We start from the raw sequence: 23,694 nt of genomic DNA, 5'->3' as shown, positions 1-23,694 counted from the left end.
CGGACAGGAAGCTGGAATCACATGGTGCAGGCTAACCGGAAGTGAGGTAAGGACCTGCGTCTGAGCGTCACTAGTTACATAGCAACCTCTAAGCTCATATCCGCATGGCCCGATTGCAAAGCACATGATAACTTGCCTGCTTTTTATGTGTATGCACAATCGCAATCAGGATTTAAATTGGCAGGACAGCCGAACCCACGCCACGATACTCAACATGACAGCTGCCAGCTGGGCCATGGAGACAAATACATTTACTTCAATACATGATATAAGATATAATGTTCATATTCCATCCAATTGATTAACCATTATTCTGGCCAAATCAACCATCGAATCCCACATGCTCATCACTTCAGATGAGCTAATGTGAGTTTAAGGGAGGCTTGGCCAGATTGCTACACCCCTACTAGTTCAACTTTTAAATGGTGGAATCCTACTGCACCTTATTCCGAGTAGGCAATAATCATATAAAACAACAGTAATTCTGTTGTTCGTTTAGGCCGGACGGGTAAACCGTCTTGAGATAGAAGATCCATTTCGCTTCGCATTGAAGGATCCTCTTATCAAAATCACCCCGTCTCATTCCTGGCTTGATTTTTTCAATCCTCATGAAGGAAAGGCAATCCAGCCTACCGTCATGTTCGGTGTTCACATGTCGTGCCACCGATGTGTCTCTACCGTTTCTTATATCGCTCGCATGCTCTCCTATCCTTTTCCTCAATTCCCTACCTGTCTTACCGACATATTCTTTTCCACATTCACATGTGATTTTGTATATTAATCCCATGCTTCTGCAGTTAATGATGTCCTTAACTATGTATGTTTTGCCGGTATTGTTGCTCCTAAATGACTTTGCCTTGGTCATAAAGGGGCACGCCACACATCTTCCGCATTTGAAGTTGCCACTAATGCCTCTCTCAAGCCATGTTTTTTTAGGGGGCACTGGTGTGTAGTGGCTATGCACCATCATATCACGGATGCTTCTGCCACGTCTATACGTGATGCTGGGGTGCCCCTTTACGACCTTACAAATGTCAGGGTCCATTTGAAGCACATGCCAATGTTTAGATATAATGTCTCTGATTGCAGAGGAACAACCATTGTATGTGCTAATGAGACGGATCTCCCTATTTTCATTGGAGCCAATATTCATGGGGGTATCCACTTGCGGGGCCAACAAAGACGCTCTGTCCTTATTCAGGGCCATCTGGTACGCTGGTGTAAGTACACCTGCTGGGTATCCACGGTCTAAAAATCGAGTTTTCAGGTCATCGGCTTGTTTAATGTACTCCGAACGCCTGGAACAATTCCTCCTCAATCGCAAGTATTGGCCTCTCGGTATTCCCTTCCTGAGGGGATACGGATGGCTGCTTTCCCATCTCAGGAGGGAATTCGTAGAGGTCGGCTTCCGATAAATGGATGTCTCCAGGCAACCCATATGATTTATGCTGACACAGATGTCTAGAAAGGGGAGTTTCGATGAGTCACATTCTGATGTGAAGTGGAGGCCTATCTCGTTTTGGTTTAGTTGTTCGACCCAAGCAGAGAAGGTCTCCATACTCCCCTTCCAGATGACGAAAACATCATCTATAAAGCGCGCCCACTTTTGAATGCACTGTAACTCGATTGTAGACTCATCCCTGAATACTATAGTGTTTTCCCACCAGCCCAGGAACAGATTTGCATACGATGGGGCGCAGGGACTCCCCATCGCAGTGCCCCTGAGCTGGTGGAAAAAACACCCATTGAATAGAAAGTAATTCCTTTTCATTCAGAACTCCATCAGTTCTAGTACAAAGGCATTGTGTGCCTTAAAGTGTCTCCCCCTTGAGGACAGGAAGTATGATACTGCATACAGGCCCCATTTGTGTGGGATAGATGAGTATAGGGCTTCCACATCTACACTCCCCAATATGCAGCCCTTATCCAGATGGATACCCTCTATCTGTCTAAGGAGGTCCCCGGTGTCTTTTACATGAGATGATAGGGAAAGAACAAAAGGTGCCAAGATCTTATCTATGTACATTCCTAGATTTTGGTTCAGGCTATCAATGCCCGATACAATCGGGCGCCCTTTCAAGGGCTCATAGCCTTTGTGTACTTTTGGGAGGCTATAAAATGTGGCGATTTGGGGACACTCGGGATACAAAAAGTCCAGTTCCTCCTGACTGATTAGTTTGGCAAGTTTTGCCCTATCTAGGATACTTTTTAGCTCTTTTTTATAAACGGGGGTCGGGTCGCTCTGTAGGATTTCATAGCAATCCCGGCGGTTTACCCGTCCGGCCTAAACGAACAGCGGAATTACTGTTGTTTTATATGATCATTGCCTACTCGGAATAAGGTGCAGTAGGATTCCACCATTTAAAAGTGGAACTAGTAGGGGTGTAGCAATCTGGCCAAGCCTCCCTTAAACTCACATTAGCTCATCTGAAGTGATGAGCATGTGGGATTCGATGGTTGATTTGGCCAGAATAATGGTTAATCAATTGGATGGAATATGAACATTATATCTTATATCATGTATTGAAGTAAATGTATTTGTCTCCATGGCCCAGCTGGCAGCTATCATGTTGAGTATCGTGGCGTGGGTTCGGCTGTCCTGCCAATTTAAATCCTGATTGCGATTGTGCATACACATAAAAAGCAGGCAAGTTATCATGTGCTTTGCGATCGGGCCATGCGGATATGAGCTTAGAGGTTGCTATGTAACTAGTGACGCTCAGACGCAGGTCCTTACCTCACTTCCGGTTAGCCCGCACCATGTGATTCCAGCTTCCGGTCCGGTGGAACGCACGCGAGCGGCGTGCGTTCCACATGCAGTAACATACACCTCTATGGACACGGACAGGTGAGGCAGGTAATCAGGGGGGCATACATCCACTGGGAGGTGGGGAATATAAGGAGGTGGACACAACCATTGAGTGCTCACCCAAATCATCGCCGTTTGTGGTGAGACACTGGCTGTCATGGGACACTTCCCATGTTATAGCAAGGATAAGAACTACCCACTATCCTGAGTGAAGATACGAGGCCAAAACTACCTTGATCTTTAGTAAGTAATCTGAGTCTGTTGAAAAGTTATTCTATATGCGGTACTCAGAAATATGTGTGACATGTACTTAGTGTATGTTTGTGATTTTATTTTTAGTTGCCCCTGAATACATGTGTGAAGTCCCCTGATGATGTCTGAAAAGGAAGACAGAAACATGGCATGTAGGGCTTTGTAATTAGGGTTATACAGAATACTAGACCCATACTGAGGGAAAGGTTCGGTGTGGGGTCGCCCCTGTCGGGGCGGGTGCTCCATGTGTGCTAGGCAGGCAATAAGAACAGCCCCTAACCCTTAATGAGGTAGGAAAGCCATATTAGGGTATATTAGGAGCTGTTTAAAGTGCCAACCCCAACACAAGCACCATGGTCACGCTGGTTCCAGGTATTACCAACTGCCAGGACCTTCCTCCATAGGTTGTGGATCTTGCAAAGACGTGGTAAGACCCACCCTTTTTATCATTTATATGATTTGGTATAGTGGAGGTACATGTTATTGTTGTCTCTCAATCAGTGGTAATCACTATTTTAAATGACTTAGTAAATGTTATGTTTTATGATTCCCAGTTTACAAAATAAATCTGTCAGAAGTATGACAAACATCAAACAGCAGAATTACATTTTGGGGAAGGCGCAGAACCATTGTGCCACATTTCCATAATAACAAGACTATTTGTATGGATGCCTGTCTGGCAAAAAGTCCAAGTTATAGTGTACATAATAAATCGATTTTAGAGAAGAATTAGATTTTGGAGAAGGTGCAAAACTGTGCCACAATTACCACAATTAAGCGATACTGTGGCAACTGCACCAATAGCAACTTGGCCAAGGTGGGAGTTCAGCTTGCACATAAGCTAATTGCAGATTATGAATAGTTTTCTTATAGCCACATATTCTCTTATTAATATATCTCACGATGGCGAAGGAGCAGAGGACAAGAAATAGGAGAAGTCTGAGCAGAAGAAGCATCTGATGATCATGACAAGAACACTGTACTGCTTGGGTATGCAGGCTGGCTGCCACAAACAAGAATGGGAGAAGGGGGACAGACTTGTTCGGAATGCTGGTGAGTTCTATTTTCCCCACAGGATCCAGTGATGCCATGAGCTGCAATACAGCCCTGGTACCTATGTTTGTGTTTGAATGACCATTATCTTTTTTAATTCTGCAAATCTTGCACATGTCTGTAGTTTTCTGTACTGGCCTTTTGGAGAAAAAAGGCTATACGGGAGATACTCGCACAATGCCAGCTTAGTTCTGGCATATTTTGAGCCTATTCCCACAGTATCAGCGGCATCTCCAGTTCCTGAGCTGATCAAAATAGAAGCAGATCTCACCCTTCAAGTTCTTTTGAAGGTTTTGGCCATATTTGCCTCCACTCTTTTTTGCCACTGTGGCTGCCACCTTTCTCCTCTCAGCTCTACTCCTCCTCAGCACCCCTACTAGGTCTTGTTCAACACACAATAATCACAACAATCCCCCTCCACGGCACTTTTATCACACTGTGATATGTCATTGTGGGTTACTTGCCCCCTCCCAATTCCCTCCTCTCTATTTGCCTCGAATGTCACTGTCGCTACCATTGCCCATACTACTACCACCAATACAGGTATGCATGGGGTCCTCCGTCTCCATCTGAATCTCTTCCGTCTCCACCTTAATTCTCTTCCCAGGTAATGTAGGGTTAAAAGAGGCCATGGCCGTTCTCCAATTCAAGGATAGGTGAACAAAGACAGTTGAGGGTAGACATGTACTCTGGTTAGAATAAAGAGGACTGCAATTATACTTACCATATATACCAAACACTGAAGGGTTGTTCAATGTAAGCAACACATCTAGAAAATATAAAAACTCAGCATAAAATGTATATCATGGACACATGGGAAATTTGAATATCAATGGAACTGAAGGAAACTTACATTTCAGACAGGTCGCACAAACTGGAGCAGGAAGGCTGCAGATACATAAAATGATTTAGACTAGTACCAAGAAAGACATTGGCATACACGGGCATCTAATGTACTTCTGTATTATAAAAAAAAAGCATGGATCTCACATCCCCATGCTTTGCATTGATCTACAGGGTCGGCCATTTATATGGATACACCTTAATAAAATGGGAATGGTTATTGATATTAACTTCCTGTTTGTGGCCCATTAGTATATGTGAGGGGGGAAACTTTTCAAGATGGGTGGTGACCATGGCGGCCATTTTGAAGTCGGCCATTTTGAATCCAACTTTTGTTTTTTCAATAGGAAGAGGGTCATGTGACACATCAAACTTATTGGGAATTTCACAAGAAAAACAATGGTGTGCTTGGTTTTAACGTAACTTTATTCTTTCATGAGTTATTTACAAGTTTGACCACTTAGAAAATGTGTTCAATGTGCTGCCCATTGTGTTGGATTGTCAATGCAACCCTCTTCTCCCACTCTTCACACACTGATACTAACACCGCAGGAGAAATGCTAGCACAGGCTTCCAGTATCCGTAGTTTCAGGTGCTGCACATCTCGTATCTTCACAGCATAGACGATTGCCTTCAGATGATACGAGATGTGCAGCACCTGAAACTACGGATACTGGAAGCCTGTGCTAGCATTTCTCCTGCGGTGTTGCTATCAGTGTGTGAAGAGTGAGAGAAGAGGGTTGCATTGACAATCCAACACAATGGGCAGCACATTGAACACATTTTATAAGTGGTCAGAAACTTGTAAATAACTCATGAAAGAATAAAGTTACGCTAAAACCAAGCACACCATTGTTTTTCTTGTGAAATTCCCAATAAGTTTGATGTGTCACATGACCCTCTTCCTATTGAAAAAACAAAAGTTGGATTCAAAATGGCCGCCATGGTCACCACCCATCTTGTAAAGTTTCCCCCCTCACATATACTAATGTGCCACAAACAGGAAGTTAATATCACCAACCATTCCCATTTTATTAAGGTGTATCCATATAAATGGCCCACCCTGTATTATTGCTTCTCAGCACAATTCATATCACTTCTCAGTGTAAGTAATAGGATATCAAGCCCTAATCTACATAGCGCACATGAGGCATTAGTATACGTTTTGATCAAAATGCATAGGCCCACTCACCACGCCAAAGTTGCCTCTTTGAGTGGGTACTTACTCTAAATTGGTGCAGCGCCACATGGCAACCACCCCCGCCGCAACACCATGCCAGCAGGAGGTGTGACCCAGCAGTCCCAGCAGTTTTATGTGACAGACCAACACAGTAAATGACACATGGTTTAAAAAGTTTTTTAAAAATAAAAATCTGGAAAGTGTGAAATGCATTTGTATTCAGCCCTCCTGAGTCAATACTTTGTAGGACCACCTTTTGAAGATATTACAGCTGCAAGTATTTTGGGGTATGCCTCAACCAGGTTTGCACATGTAGAGGTTGAAATTTTTCTCCATTCTTTGCAAAATAGCTCAAGCTCTGTCAGATTGGATGGAGGGCCACAGCAATTATCAAGTCTTACCACAGATTCTCAATGGGATTTACATCTGGATTTTGGGCCATTTTATCACATGAATATCCTTTGATCTAAACAATTCCATTGTAACTCTGGCTGTATGTTAAGGGTTGTTGTCCTGCTAGAAGGTTAACCTCTGCCCCAGTCGCAAGTCTTTTGCAGCCTTTACCAGGTTTTCCTCCAGGATTGCCCTGTATTTATCCTCATCCATTTTCACATCAAATCTGACCAGCTTCCCTGTCCCTGCCAAAGAAAAGCACACCACAGCATGATGCTGCCACCACCATGTTTCATAGTGGGTATGGTGTTTTCAGGGTGATGTGCAGTGTTCGTTTTTCGTCATACATAGTGTTTTGCATTTAGGCCAAAATGTTTAATGTTTTGGCCTTTGTTGCAAATTTCTTTTTATTAGGTTTATAAAAGGACAAAGAACAAGAAAATACAGCAGTACTTAAGAAAAGAAGTCTTTTGAAATTTTTGTATACATGTTACATATAAACATTTGCGTAGTTCATATATTGAGTGAAACATAAAAACATATGGAACAGCGGCCTGTTTTAGCCAACACTATATTTGCTCACCAGCTACCAAGTGAGAAGACAATTACTATGCACAATTCAAATCTGTCCCACCTCGGAGTAGGAGAACACATAGGTAGAACATTGGTAGCAGAGATAAGCATGACAAAAGCCGTAAAAGAGGTCCAGTGTATCTGTCGGGAAGGCTCATGGCTGAGCCCCCCGAGTAGTCAGTCAGTGTTGCGAGCGCCCAGCGCCGCTAGCGACCTGTACTTAGGAATCAGACAGGTGGTCAGGGGTTAGCGTGAACATGAAATCTTTCCATAGTCTCCAGACTCTGTGGAACTTAGGATAATTGCATGAAGTTATGAAACAGGGCTACTCCATGCGGGAGATCTGGGACACTTTGGAAATCCACTGAGATATCGATGGGTCGTTGGTGTCTCTCCAAAGAAGGGGGATCAATGCTTTTGCCGCAACTACCAATGTGGACCAAAGTTGTCTGTTAAAACGGCGAGGGAATGTCGGGGGAAGGCTGAGAAAAATGATTCTTGGGGACAGATGTGGGGCTCCTGGGCAGATATTTACTATGAGCTCCCCTACTCTCTTCCAGAATGGTTTAATAAGGTCGCAATCCCACCAAATGTGAGCATAGGTGCCAGCGTGCGAGATACAGAGCCAGCAGAGGTTGGAGATCAAGGCGTTGATCCTATGAAGAACCACAGGGGTCTTATACCAGCGGGATGTCAATTTATAGTTAATTTCCTGTAATGTAATACATCTGGAGGGGCCACAGCTATGTTTGTACATTTGGGTGATTTCACTTGGGTTGAGAGTTTGGCCCAGCTCCTGTTCCCAGGCCTTGATGTATTGCAACTGGGAGTTTCGGGGAAGCACAACCAGCTCCTTGAATATCTTGGATATAAGCTTAGGTATTGGAGAGAGAGATGAAAATATGCGCTCCAGCCAAGTAGTGTCTCAGGGCAGAGGGCCCAGTTTCAGGAATGTCCGAAAGCCCAGAGTGATCTGGTTGTATGTTAACTGCATCATAGAGATAGAAGGAAACTGATCGCGCAACACCCAAAACTCCGGAAGAGTGCCGTCAACTAGTATATCCCCAATTTTCTTAACATTTAAGTTCTTTTTAAGAGGGAGGTAGATAGAGGTGTAGGAGGTGTTTAGACAGTAATGGGGGAAGGGGATGGCCATATTAGAGCTACTTTGTGAAGAGAGTCCCATACTTGGAGAGTAGCCCTGGTGATTTCATTCAGAGAAGGGGGCAGTCGCCTGCCGATTTGAAGCAGTAAAATGCCTTGGGTGAGTGGAAAACCTGAGACTGCTTCTTCTATGGGGACGTACAGTTTAGGAAAAGTCCCTCGGTGCCAGTCAGCCATCCTAGCCAAGTGGACTGTCTGATAAAGGACTTCTATGTCAGTGAGCCCTATGCCCCCTGCCCCTTTAAATCTTGTCAAGGTTTTATAGGCTATTCTATGGCTAGTTTACCACCAGAGAAACTGCAGAAACCGTCTTCGGGTAGACATAAAGAAGGACCGGGGAAGGTGAATAAGGTGAATAGGTAATGTTTGAAATAGGTAAAGGGATTTAGGAATAACCATCATTTAGAGGAGATTAGCTCAACCAATCCACAAGATATAAGGGATTTTCCAGCTATCTATGGTCCGTGAAACCTGTGCCTGTAAAGGGGCATAGTTAAGTGTGTACCAGTTCTCCAGATTATCCAAGATGGAAAGACCTAAATATTTAATAGAGGTGTGAGACCATGGGAAGGGAGATCCAGTAGAGGCTCTAGCGACCATCCCCCCAGGGCAAGAGATGTTTAGTGCAGATGATTTGGTGGGGTTTATCTTAAAATTGGAGAGGTCTTGGAACGTGGGAAAGATATCCTGCAACACAGGGAAAGACACATCGGGGTTTGTTGTTAGAATCAAGAGATCATCTGCATAAGTTGCTGTGAGGTGAGTTTGGTTTCTTACTTTTAAACCTCGGATGTCTGGGTGTTGGCTGATATGCTGGATGAGAGTTTCTATCATAAGGACGAAAAGCAAAGTAGACAGAGGGGAACCCTGCCTGGTACCATTGGAGATCTTGAAGGGGTGAGAGAGGGTGCCGTTGACTCGTACCAAAGCTGTAGGTTTAGAGTAAAGCGCCATTATACGGAAGATAAAGTGTGGAGGGAGCCCAAACTTTGCCAAGGCTTGGGACTTGAAGCTCCAATCTACTCGGTCAAACGCTTTTTTGGCATCTGTGGATAGGAGAGCTAAAGGATTTTTAGTGGACCGAGCAAACTGGATCATCTGTAGGACCCGAAGCATGTTGTCCTTACCTTCCCTCCTTTTTACAAAGCCTACTTGTTCGGCATTTACTAGTCCTGGTAGCAAAGCATTTAATCTGTTTGTAAGTAATTTTGCATACAGTTTTACGTCCACATTGAGAAGGGATATAGGGCGATAGCTGACACAGAGAGAGGGGTCTTTACAATTTTTTGGCAAAATGGTTATGTGTGCTTCTATGTTTTGTGCTGAGAACCCCATCCCTTCCGTGAGTGAGTTGAAGGTGTTCAGCATCTGAGGAAGTAATATCTCTAAAAAAGATTTGTAATATTGTATGGGGAGGCCATCAGGGGGATGCCTGGACTCTTGCCCTGGGGATAACGAAAGGACCCGTTTTAGTTCTGCCAGGGTAAATCTTTTATCTAGTTTGGCACGTCGGGCTTCAGATAACGATGGGAGGGATAAATGATTAAAAAAGGTAGCTATATCTAACTTGCGTTGAGCCATTAGGTTTGGGGGTTTGTTTTTTCGTATATTGTATAGTGACGCATAAAACTGCTGAAATTGGTGTGCAATTCCTTGTGTGTCCGTGACAGTGGGGGGGGGGGGGGGGGAAGGCTGACGCAGGGGTTATTTGTTTGATATGCGTTTATTCCTGTTTGCGCTTAGCTAAGAAAGCCATGAACTTAGAGCCTTTGTTACCATGATGATATACCCTATGCTGGGAGTACAGGTAAGCTTTTGCAGCTTTCAGATTAAGAAGCTGTTTTAGCTGCTCTTTTAATTTAGTGAGCTCAGCTAGGGTCGAAGTGGCCAAGGATTGTTTGTGAGATCTCTCTAGCCTAGTAATTTCAGACATAGAGAATCGACCTCCTTGGTCCGGCAAGTTATAGCGTACGTGCCGATGGAAATAAGTTCTCCTCGAACCACAGCCTTATGGGCCTCCCATATTGTTGTTGGGGAAACAGAGTCAGACACATTTTTGGCAAAATATGAGTTTAAGACCTTTGAGATCCTCTGTATAGAGAGCTCATTATTGAGGAGGAGGAGTTCAGTGAGTGTCTGGATCTTTATCTCGACCAGAACTGGTGCATGGTCCGAGGCGGTGATCTGCCCAATTCACACTAGAAACTGAGGGGTGGATACAAATATGTAGTCCAGTCTTTGGTATGAGGTATGTGAGGTAGAGAAGTAGATGTAGTCACGATGTGATGGATATAAGGAGCGCCAAGTATCTCTAACTCCCCATGACTGTAGGCTCTGTTTCACTGTTTCACTGTTCTGAGTTTCCGGACGGGAAGGGGAGACTTCAGTGAGGAAGAATCTAGGTGAGGTTCTATAGCTACATTGAGATCTCCGCCCACTATGCAGAGGCCCTTTTTGAATGAGCTAAACTGTCTAATTGCCTCTTTTAACCATTCAGCTTGACTGCTGTTTGGAGCGTACAAGCCCGCGATGGAGACAGTCGTGTTGGCAATTGTGCCTTTCAGGAACAGAATTCTGCCTTCTGGGTCAGATATGCTGGAGGAGAGTGTAAAGGCGACCGATTTTTTAATGGCGATAGAGACACCTCTAATCTTAGAGGTGGGGTGACAAGAGTGGAACCATTGTGATTTGTGAGTAGTTAGTGTGTGTGTGAGTGTAGGGATTTTACCTGCTTTGAAGTGAGTCTTGGAGGACCATGACGTCCGCGCTCAAGGACCTCAAGTGATGAAAGACCCAGGACCTCTTTGTTAGAGAATTCAATCCGTGGACATTCCACATGACAACGTGAACAGTAGTCATGTAAAAGGAAAATTTATAAACAATGTAAACCAAATAGTAACTAGAACAGAATCAGTGAAATCCTATAGGGACGGCTCTCTAGGAACTGGATGGGGGGGTGTAGCACACTCTGCGGCAGGGGAGAGGATCCACCGGGCCTAAAAACAAGGGTGACCCGGCGCCCACAGAGAGGGGAGGGAGAGGCGGACAGCACGCAGCCCATGTCAGAGGAGGGCAGGCCTGGGAAACGAGACAACCTTCCCCGCAGACCCCGAGCACCAATTAGTACACATTCACAATAACAAATAGTTACTCTCCTGGTGAGGGAGAGGAACGTTTAGAGCATGATGATGTTACCCGGTCTTACGGTGACTGTGAATTGGACTAAAAATAATAAGAAAAAGGCATTCAGTCCTCAGTGAAGATTGCGGATCTCTTTCTTGAAGCTGGCCCCTTCACTGTTTGCCACTGCGGGATCTTCGGGGGAGGTCCAGAACATCAGAGAATTGGAGCCAGGAAGGGATAGATGAGGCCTCCAGATGAAGGTCCGAGCATATAGGGGGGAGGTCTATATAGCCAACGATAAGGAATTTTCTTCCTCCTTAGGACCTCCGTGACTGGCTTAAGACATTTGCGTTTGCTAAGGCTCAGGGAGGATACAGTAGGTCTTGATAGAGAGAAATGGGAACTCCGCTGCAGGTGATATTTTCTGAGTCTCTAGCTGACCTTAATATAATTTTACGGTGTTGGAAATTTAAGATCTTGCAAATAATGTCCCTAGGGGGGTCTCCTTCCCTTGGCTTCTGGCGGAGTGCTCTGTGGGCACATTCTAGAACCAGGTGAGGGGGCCTCTTCTTCTGGAAGCAAGGACCTCAAAATGCCATAGACAGTGCCCATTAAAGAGGAGAGAGGGATAGTTTCAGGGATGCCCCGGATCCGGAGGTTGTAACTTCTCTTCTTGTTTTCTTGATCCTCCAGGTAAGATAGGAGGGCGTTGAGGTGGGAGTGACAAGAGTGGAAAGAGGCAGTTGTGGCCTTCCCAAACGTGACAATAGAGGACTGATTTGCTGCTAGTTGCTTTACTCTGAGGCCAATATTGCGGACGTCATCTTTAATATCAGAGAGGTCACTCTTAAGTGGTTTGAGGGCTGTTTCAATGATTCGCTGCATTACGGACTAGGATATTGATAGGATCTGATCCGCTTCCTGGGGTCCATCTCTATAAAAAGTCACAAAAGTTTCAAACCGTGGTTCCACAATGGTTTTACCGCTGTGGGTCCCAGGAGTGAAGTGGGCTCAATTCACAATATCAGCATGTGTTTTTTCGGGTCCACGCAATTATTCACTACTTCCTCCTCTCTCAAAGATCCTCCAGTTATGCAAGCACTAGTGGGATGCCATATACTCCAAATATTCCTCTTTCCACTGCAGCTCCTGTAGAAAAAGTGCACCAATAGTGTAGCACAGTATATGCTTCTCACCTGCACCTTTCCCTATTATACTCACAGGGGCAGGTGGAAATCAGGCACGTCAGACACAGTAAACACCACAATTCCTCCAATGTTCTTATTCCTTAGTAGTTCTATAGAACATAAAAGCTCCAATAGTGAAGAGCCGCTATTCAGTAGATAAAACCTTTTTTAATAATACTCACAAATGTAGGTGGACACAAGCGATTATAACAAATAGCAGCCTATTGCTCCTGCCCGACCCGGGTTTCGCTCCAAAGCTTCATCAGGGGCGTAACTTAAAATTCCACATCCCGTCTTTAAATACCCCCTCTCTTCCCCCATTTCAATCTGAAACACTAAAAACCAGTAATACTTTTCATAATTCTTCCTCTTCTTAAAACCACCTATCCACATTAATATCTTGTCTATAAACCGCAATTTCTTTAGATGTTCCTTTCATTCATTCACAAATATTCTTTTATCCGCACCCATCCAGGTCACATGTTCTATTTCATTCATCTTTATATTCTAGGTTTTTACACCTATACCAGCCGGCACACACACCCTCTCCCGCTTACTCCAACATCCATTCTTCAGAGGTCAAATTCTCTTTTTAGCCTTAAGTAACATAGTTCATACCTAACTGCAAGGTATGTGTTTGCAAAGTCCACCCTGGTGTAAGGGAACTGTGCTTCCATGATATCTTTACTCAATCTACAAGGCAGGCCACGAGATCATAACTCCACATTGAGCCCCTTTGGTTGAAGTGAATCTAATTCATAAATCTATTTAACTTCGCATTGATCTATCTTTGCAACCAAATTCCCTCCTCTCCAATTACTTTTCACCCCCGTAAACTTTAACCCTTTCGAGTTCTTCTGATGTTTCTTTTTGAAATGCAGGGACATCCCATGCGATTCTAGACCCTTCTTTATATTTCTGATGTGCTACTGCACCCGAACTTTGAGCTTCCTGGTTGTTCGGCCCACATACTGGAGGCCACACTTGCACTCCAGCATGTAGACCACCCCTGATGTTTCACAGATAATCTCTCCCTTCACCTTAAAATCCTTGTTCCTTGCATTCGAATACACTATTTGCACATACCTCTCTTTTTTTATTCTATTTTTACATGGGGGACAAAAACCGTACCATGTGAACTTCTCCTGACCTTTCTGCTTACCTTCCAATGGGATAGCGCAATGTACCAAGTGATTGCGAAAATTGGAGGCTTTTCTGAAGATAACATCCGAACGATCCGGTATTTCCTTGCCTAACACAAGGTCATTTTTAAGTACTCCCCTTTTTTTTTTTATTGCGTTCTTCACCAATCCAGCCTGTACAGTATATTGAGTAATAAAAGAGTATCTAAAATCCTTCTTTTTAATCCCCTTTTTTTTCTTTATAGCCTCCTATCTCTATTTCTTGGCTACACATGCGAAGATCTTCCCTCTTACAGCCTTTTTCAACAAACCTATCTTGTAACACCTTACTCTGTTCTCTGAAGGTAATTACATTTGTGCAATTTCGATGAATTATTTTTATCTGACCTTTTGGGATATTTCTCAACCAGGTCTTGTGATGGCAACTTTTTATATCTATGTACCCATTTACATCTGTTTCTTTGAAAAACGTTTTAGTCTTCAATCTTCCATCCTCTATGAATATCGTTAAATCCAGAAAATGTATTGCTTTATCACTTATGCTGCTAGTAAATTTTACATTTCAATAATTTCTATTGAGGTTACAGATAAGCATTTCCAGACCCTCTTTACTCCCCTCCCACACTAGCAGACAGTCATCAATATATCTTCGCCAGCTTGTAGTTTATGGACATCTTCCACAGACTGTACAGTACTAGATAGCTTGGTGTCATCTGCAAAAATAGAAATGGTGCTATTAATCCCATCCTCGATATCATTAATAAATAAATTAGGGTACACCACTTATAACCTGGGACCATTCTGAATAGGAATCGTTGACCACAACTCTCTGGACACGGTCCTTCAGCCAGTTTTTAATCCAACTACAAACTATACTTTCCAAGCCTATAGACCTTACTTTACCTATTAAACGTATATGAGGGACAGTATCAAAAGCCTTTGCAAAATCCAGAAACACTAGATCCACAGCTGCCCCTCTGTCCAGAATACTACTCACCTCCTCATAAAAACAAATCAGGTTAGTCTGACAACTTCTGTCCTTGGTAAACCCATGTTGGTTATCACTTATAGTATTATTTACAGTCACATACTCCTGCATATAATCCCTTAAGAGTCCTTCAAACATTTTTCCCACAACAGAAGTTAAACTAACTGGTCTATAATTACCTGTGAAGGACCTAGATCCTTTTTTGAATATGGGTACCACATTTGCCTTGCGCCAATCACTTGGCACTGTACCAGTTCCTAGCGAATCTTTAAAAATTATAAACAGGGGGACAGCAATGACTGAACTGAGCTCTTTAAGCACTCTTGGGTGTACTCCATCTGTACCTGGGGCCTTGTTCACATTTACCTTATTTAACTTATCTTGGACCAGATCTACAGTTAGACAATTGAGTATATTACTGGATGTACTAACAGCCCCAGCAAAACAAATATCAGCTCATTTCTCTTCTTTTGTATATACAGAGCTAAAAAAAACATTTAGTAACTCTGCCTTTTCCTTATCTTCAGTGACTACTCCCCTTTACCATTATTTAGGGGACCTACTTGCTCGGGCTTTGGTTTTTTAGCATTTATATATTTAAATAATTTTGGGGATTTTTTTGCTCTCTTTTGCCTGCTGTTCATTTTGTATTTTTGCTAATTTTATCTCCTTTTTACAGATTTTATTAAGCCCTTTGTAATCTTCAAACGCTACAGCTGACCCCTCAGATTTGTATTTATTAAATGCCCTTTTTTAGTCTTTTATTGCCCTTTTCACAGTAGCTGTAAGCCATGGGGGGTTTAATTTTAGCCGTTTATACTTGTTACCTAAAAGAATACATTTTTTAGTGCAATTACTCAATGTGGATTGGTCACACTGGATTTTGTTTAGGGGTATAAGACTACAGGGGGGTGAATAACAATGCACTCCACACTTCACAGACTTTTATTTATAAAAAATTTCAAAAACCATGTATCATTTTCTTTTTACTTCACACATACTTGTTACTTTGCGTTGGACTATTACATAAATTCCCAATAAAATACAGAACGTTTGCAGATGTAACGGGAATACTTTTTCAAGGCTATGTATACATATGGATCTATATAACATTCATAAAGCTGCCATGCCTGTACTGTATTTTCTTTTCAAAGTGCATTTACTGTAATATGCATGAAAAGTGTTTTTAAACCTAATAGATGCATATGGAGCAAATAACTTCCATATTAAAGTTCATGTGGAACCAATAAAATATAGAATGTCCTATGAAATATATTTTCTTATGTTTGTATGCATGAGGTGTGAACGATATGGCCAACATGATAGTAACTTAAAGATACTAGTAAGAACACTAAATGTCCCAATGAAAAGCTACTTTCTTTTGGTAGATCAGCTAATGACTGTCAATTATAACTTCTAATATTATCAGCCTAAGGCCTGATGCACACGACAATTTGCGGAACGGCACGGATAGCCATTGATTCAACTGCCTATTATTGTCTGCAAAACGGACAAGAATAGGACAGGTTATATATTTTTTGCGGACCACGGAACGGAGCAACAGATGCGGACAGCACACTGAGTGATGTCTGCATCTTTTGCGGCTCCATTGAAGTGAATTGGTCCACATCCAAGCAGCAAAAACTGCGGCTCGGATGCGGAACACAACAACGGTTGTGTGCATGAGGCCTAAGGCCGCTTTCACACATTCAGTGTTTGGTCAGTGATTTCCATCAGTAAATGTGAGCCAAAACCAGGAGTGGAGCCTACTCAGACGCAAGGTATAATGGAAAGATTTGCACCTGTTCTGTGCTTTTGACCTGCATCTGGTTTTGACTCACAAACACTGACCAAACACTTACTTTGTGAATGCAGCCTTAACAAACGACCACATGGTGCGGTTGTGTAGCGGTTGCAATGCGGTAATGCTGTAGTCAAGTACTGCTGTGTTTGTATTTTTATTTCTAATTAAACTAATGAGACCGCACTGTTCAGTGGGTCTGCAACGTTAATGGCCGCGCTGCACCTTCAATACCGTCATTAACAATACAGACCCAATGAACGGTAGTTTAATTAGAGGCAGCTACAGTCTGTACGAACATAATGGTACTTGACCACAGCATCGCCGTGTCTTGTGGTCGTACTCTTAGTGACATGGTTGCAAGCCCCATCATGCCCTGTATAGTTCTTTTTTGTTTTGGAGCAGTCCATGGCTAGTGGTTCTTCAATCTTCTTGGAACCAACAGGAAATTCACAGGACAACTACATGCCCATTTCTGCCTCATGAATGTAATAAATATCAGATTTTTTTTTACATCTTTAGAAGTTTTATAATATCTTAAAAAACATAATGGGATACAAGGATGTATTTATGTACAACACTCTGTTCTTTTCTAGTTACATGCCACTAATGAATACTCATACTGGGAGAAATCAATGGACCAGTCCAATCTTCTACCACCACAAGAGCAGACAAAAGGTCATTATCAATTTTAAAGCAAATCAGTTTAAACAACATATGACGCGAATAATTAGTTTAATCAAATAAGCTAGATGGAATTTTAGACATCTGGTTCAGTCCAACAATAAACATGCTGTTGCTAATGTAAAACGTATGTGCTACAAGAAGCCGATCAGCAAACAATCAATTGTACCATTAGCAATGGGGAAAATAATGAGAATTGATTCTGCATGTTCCCATTAACAGGAATATTCCTTTTGTTAGTTGGAAGTTTCACATGACTGTAGGCTCTGCAAACATATTTTAACTTAACTAAAGGGAAAAAGAGAAATTATATTTTGTTTAAAGAAAAGCAATATTAAAAGTTTGCATAATAAAATTACAGTTTTTTTGGACTATAAGACACACCAGACTATAAGAGATACCTTATATTTAGAGGAGTAAAATAAGAAAAAAAAAGTCTTCATCAGACCCCCATTCCTCATGACCTCAGATCAGACCATCATTCCTCATCAGACCCCCAAGCTCAGCCTCAGATCAGACCCCCATCAGTCTCAAATAAGACCTCAGATCTGGAGATCTCTCTGCAGATTAGGGACGTTGCTAGGGTCTCACAAGATCTGGGGCCCAAGCACCAATGCATATGGCCCAATTCTCTAAGGTGAACAACCGCATCCCCCCCCCCTTCCTGCAAACACTAGCACTGAAGACATTTTACTGTACTTGCTATACCTCTCACATCCAGGGCCTCCCAGGTGACGTCTCCTCTGATGTAATTCTTCTCTGTCATAATCTTCTCCATTTGGTCCAGAAACTTCTCTCAGCCGCCTCGTTTCTGCAGAGTGTGACGCACAGACATCTTAGCTTTCTTACTCTTCTGTTCCCCCAAATACTATCCTGAAGAAAAATGATAATGCTCCACAAGAGTGCCTCCATTAGTAGAAGAGCCATCCAGTATTAATAATACCCTCACAAAGCCCCCAGTAGAAATAAGGCCCCCTATTATTCCCCCAGTGGTAATAAATCTCTCTACAGACCCCTCAGTAGTAATAAGGCCCCCATAGTGCTCTTAGTAGAAATAATGCGGATCCCTCCTATAAAGCCCCCAGTAGTAATAAGAACGCCTAATGTCCCCTGGATTTAAAATGCCCCCACAGTGCCCCCAGTATTTATACTGCCCCCTACTGTTATAATGCTCGCCCTGAAGCTCCCCAAGTATGTATAATACCGCCTGCAGTGCCCCCTGTAGTTATATCGCCACCTACTGTTATAATGCTCGCCCTGAAGCGCCCCCAATATTTATAATGCCGTCTGCAGTGCCCCCTGTAGTTATATTTCTCCGTTTAGTGTCCTCAGAAATTATAATTCCTCCGCACCTCTGCCATACAGTCCCATGTAAATAGCACTATTTCTCTCGCTCAGCCATAGAGTCCCATATAAATACCATGACACCATCTCTCCAGCCCCCTCCAATATACAGTCCCATGTAAATAACATCCCTCTCTATCTACAGCCCCCTCCAAAATACAGTCCCATGTAAATAACATCACACCATCTCTCCTGCCCCTTCCAACATACAGTCTCATGTAAAAATACCATCACCTCCTCAATATTCAGTCCCCTATAAATAACATCACTCCCTCCCCCAGACACCTTCAACATACATGTGGCGAAACCAACCTCGCCACTGGGTTTTGGAGAAGCCTGGCTACCAGCCTCTTGCCTCAGGATTATGGCCCATACTAACTTTAAAGGAGCAGACAGACCGGCCGCACAGCTTAAATCTGTCTTTGCAATTGTATTTTGTTATGTGAGGGTACCCAGATAGCTAATTTTATTGTATTTGTGTATTCTGAGTGCCATTCACCTAATGATATGCACTGAGACTTGAGCTATCTGGGAATATGTTAAATGTCTGTGTTTGCTGTGGGGGTGTGACATTGTGTGTTTGGGTGGTGATTTCTGTCCTGTTGTCCCCACATGTGTATTGGCGATTTCCCTTTGTCTTGAGAGATAATTGTATTACTCCTCGGGTGTCTCCAGGGCAGAGAGGAGGAAACCATGATGCATTGTGGGGATGTATTGTGTCTGTGTATCCTGCAGTGCTGCATATCTGTCCTGTGTCACAGTCTTCATTCTGGTCCCCTAGGGGTGTGTCCACCAGATGGGGACCTGCATAAATACGGACGGGTAGCCCTCAATAAAGTGTTCCTGTTTTATCCTTCATCATGTTGAGGCTGATGTTTGGGTAACTGATCGACGCTGGGGATTGCTATACGCTGGCAGATTTGCTATACTCCCCTTGCTATAACTACTAGCTCTTTTAAGAGCTGTTCCTGCTCTCTGGTTTTAGGAGAGGTTCACCCACTGGAGCGCGGAGCCTTGTCGTAGGTCCAGGGTGGGTAGGAGACGGTGAGACCTCAACCAAGCTTCGGCGATTCGTGGGGTCTGCAGTGCGTACGGTGTCAAGTGGAGTGCTTGGAGTCCTCGGAAAGCACTAGGAGCATCTATTAACGGAGGTACCCGGTCGGGGTGCCAGGAGATCCGTTACAATACAGTCCCATGTAAATAAAATCACCCCCCTCGCCACCCACCTCCAACATTCAGTCCAATGTAAATAACATTACCCATTAACATTCAATCCCATGTAAATAATATCACTCCCTCCCACAGCTGCCTTCAACATGCAGTCCCATATAAATAACATTAACCCTCAACATACAGTCCCATGTAAATAACATCACCCTACCCCAGCCACTTCCAAATTTCAGTCCCATGTAATTAACATCACTCCACCTCATTGTCCCATGTAAATAACTTCCCTCCCTTCAGCCCTAACATACAGTCCCAGTTAAATAACTACAACTCCCAACATTGCTCTGCCTCTCACACTGAGTAATCTTCAGCCTCTTCCCAGGGCTTCTCTTCACTGCTGAGCCATCCTCTCCTGCACTGGTCACATGATGGTGACATCATCCCAGGTCCTTTTCAGCTACTGCATTTAGAATTGATCACATGACCTGTGAGGTCATCACAGGTCTTTCAGCTCTTGCCGTGCATTAGATTCAATTGTATTGCGTCCTGAGGATGGCAATACAATTATATCTAACAGGCAGGCAATACATTTGGGGCCTGGGACAAAACATCAGGGGCCCAGGCCCCGAATGTTTTGACCTAGTAACGCCCCTGCTGCAGATCCATCACTCACCGCTCCCTGCTCTTCTTCCGGCCCATGCTGCACTGTGACCTGACATCACACAGTGTCAATTTATGGTGTCCGCCTATGTGCACCATTTCGTGATGCTGTAATGCTTCAGGACACATGCAGCACGGTTCCCAGAAGAAGACCAGGGAACGATGGGTACAGCTAGTGTTACCAGCACTGTATTCACTGCTCCCCGCGCCTCCTGCACTCTAATGACAGTTTCCATAATAGAAGCGGTCATTAGCATTCATTCTATAAGACGCACTGCCAATCCCCATCACACACACAAACACTTCTTAGGAAATAAATGCATATTTTAGCCCGAAAAATACAGTATTTGTGCCTAAAAGTCTGATTTTCTGATGGTTACAGTCAAAACCATGTTCAAACAGCAGTATTTTGGTAAACATTTTGTGCTGGTATTTATAAGCCAAAACCAGGAAAATATATAAGCAAAAGATTTGTAGCTATTCTGGTTTTGGACCAACTACTTGATTTGGCTTACAATTACTGATGTAAAATACTAACCTAAATATTGCTGTGTGAAACTGGTCTAAGATGGGTTTAAATCAGGAAAGGGCCTATAGGGTGGTATGTGGATGTTCCCAGACTGCTTTGATTGCCAGGGCCAGGCAGTGGCAAAGCAGTGAGGGAGGGGCGAGTCACAGAAAGGAGCGGAGCTTGGGTACATCAAGAACAATGCCGAGGCCCTCATTACACCAAAGGCCTAATTTGCATATTAAGAAAAAGTATCATAACTGGGAATGAAGCCTCGGATCAACAAAAGAAAAACAGTACTTTAACCAGTTGAACCACAGCTATTTGTCTATGTAGACATGCACATGCTGCATAACACACCTAGCAGCGATTCTGTAAAATTTACAGTACCAGCCAAATGGATGAGATTTTAAAGAATTTCATCCACTCACGGTGGTAAACAACTGCAATGTAAATTGACCCGCGGTGCAGATTTTAAATCTGCAGCATGTCAATTTATGGGACATCCTAAAACATTTAATGTGAAAATGGCTTAATGTAGCTTAATGTACCATAATGTGCCTAAACCTCAATCAATTGCCTTGAAACTTTGCACAACCTAAGTTTCCAGCTTCCCAAACCTATCCTGGAAGTTTCATGGATTTTGGCTACCCAAAAGGCAAATGAGTGACATTATGCTTTTTTTTTGGGGACCCTTATGTGGCATAACATACAAAAACCAACTCAGATGTTAACTGATTTCCACCAAACTTCCCATCCGACTAGACTCTCTCTATGCCAATATATTCTGAAGATTTGGGGTCATTTGATAAAACACTTTTGGTATGTTTCATCAAATGACCCCAAACCTTCAGAATATGTTGGCATAGAGAGAGTCTAATAGGATGGGAAGTTTGGTGGAAATTGGTTAACATCTGAGTTGTTTTTTGTACGTTAAGCACATCAAGCTCCCCAAAAAAACAAGCTTAATGTCACTCATTTGCCTTGTGGGTATCCAAAATCCATGAAACTTCCAGGATAGGCTTGGGAAGCTGGGAAATTAGGTTGTGCAAAGTTTCAAGGCAATTCATTGAGGTTTAGGCACATTACGTTACATTAAGCTACATTAAACCATTTTCACATTAAATGTTTTAGGATGTCCCAATTTATGCTGTGGATTTACATCAGGCATTTCAATGCCAAAGTCATAGCAAAGTCTGTGATACATCTGCATATAACACCTGCAGATTGTGCTGTGGATTCTTTGAGCATTTTGCTGTGGAAATCCGTCCCGTGTGGCTGTTGCACCTGTCTGGATGACAGCCTTGGCTTTGTCAAATTATAAACCTTAAATATTTTAGATGCTAAAATAATAAAATGAACATATATATGAATAAATTCAACAGTACAAGTACATAGAAATGAATTATGTTATTAATTCTTAAGAAAAGTTTTATACTAACTTTCCTATAGATTTTTACTCCACTAAGAATTTTTTTAAAGAAATATTTTGGACATTGAGCGATTGCCTGGCATAAGAACCTGGAAGCAAGGCTCTTACCAGTAATTGAACTGAGTGCATCAGCCATAGAGCATAATCTTCTACAAAATGCCATCTATCAACTCATCTTCAGTGTTATACTTCAGATAACTCATGGTATCTCTGCTTCCAAATATTACACAACTATCACTTCAAATCCTGGACTCCAGCTGCGAGAGCGACTGTCACCACCATTTATCTATGTACTCGTAATCCCTCAGGGTGAACTTTCTGTGCTGTACTTTGAGAACTCATTAGTTTACACGCAATTAAATATAATATCACTCACAAACTTTGCAATTGGACATGGAAAACGCTGTCTAGGACATGAAAAAGACGTAATGTACATTTATATATGGTATGTAATGTTACCTGAGGAAAAGCAAAATACGCCAATCCATTTAAAGGGTTCAGGAAATAGGAGCACACTGTTTTAAACCTCATTATGAGTGTGAAAAATCCTATTAAGATTAGCACTCACAGCTGGTATACCGCTCTCCTGTGCTTTTGAAGTTCTCTGCTCTGGTTGCTGAATTCATTAGGGACTTTTCCTGTGTGACCAACTGATTATGGGATGCAGAAAGTGCGGCTTTAAAGGGTGTTAACAGCAAATGAACTTTTGTTTCACACCATTAGACACAGAAGCACATAAACTCGCCATAATATTTCCTATCTGGAGGAGTCAAAATTCTGCTCATGTACATTACTGTACGTTCCAGATCTTCAATATCTGACTATAGCAGGTAGAAACTTGGCAGCGCAGACTACGAATCTCTTTGGTCCGTCATTGGTGTGATGAAGGTGGTTGTCACGCTTATTGATTTTAATTTGTGGAAAGGTAGCAGTGTTCACACAGTTCAGTGCTCATCACAATCTCAATACCTCAGTACCATGCTAGTGTGCGGTATCTATTTGTATAGTACACAAGGCTCAAATTCATGTTACTGTATACATGCTACAGTACTTACCATGACTCGGTTTCAAGAGGTTTTGCGGGAGTAGAAAATTGATGACTTGCCCTCAGTATAGGTCATGAATATCTGATCGGTGCAGGTCTGATTCTGGCTCCCCCGCTGATCAGTTGTTTGAAGCGGTTGTGGCGCTCTTGTAAGTGTAGCGGCTTACTCACAGCAATAGCCTGCACGGCGCTGTACATTGTATAGCAGCCCAGGCCCATTTACATGGAGTTGCACATAGGTCATGTGACTGATGAACATAATGAACGGCCTAGAAAGAGGCTATACCGCTCACCGGAGTGCTGATTGGCAGGGGAGTCGGACCCCAAACGAACAGATATTGATGAC

General features: G+C 42.9%; 1 protein-coding gene across 2 annotated transcripts in view; it reads right to left on the bottom strand.

The window, feature by feature from the left end:
- The window catches only part of TMEM207 (transmembrane protein 207), a 115,133-nt gene extending 92,217 nt beyond the window's left edge, over window positions 1-22,916 (bottom strand). Inside the window, exons 1-3 of one of the 2 annotated variants that reach the window (XR_005778740.1) lie at window positions 22,872-22,916; window positions 4,968-5,002; window positions 4,839-4,883 (exon numbers count right to left, since the gene is read on the bottom strand). Coding sequence is in view for 1 of the 2 variants with exons in the window: in XM_040431076.1 (XP_040287010.1) it covers window positions 4,839-4,883; window positions 4,968-5,002; window positions 22,763-22,834 (152 nt within the window). In the remaining variant the exon portion in view is untranslated. Of the gene's footprint in view, window positions 1-4,838; window positions 4,884-4,967; window positions 5,003-22,762 lie in introns of both variants that reach the window. The other variant, XM_040431076.1, reaches the window with a different exon arrangement.
- Window positions 22,917-23,694: the final 778 nt, after the last annotated feature.

Source organism: Bufo bufo, chromosome 4 (assembly GCF_905171765.1).
Source record: "Bufo bufo chromosome 4, aBufBuf1.1, whole genome shotgun sequence".
NCBI lineage: Eukaryota > Metazoa > Chordata > Amphibia > Anura > Bufonidae > Bufo > Bufo bufo.
This window is presented reverse-complemented; position numbering and strand designations above follow the sequence as displayed.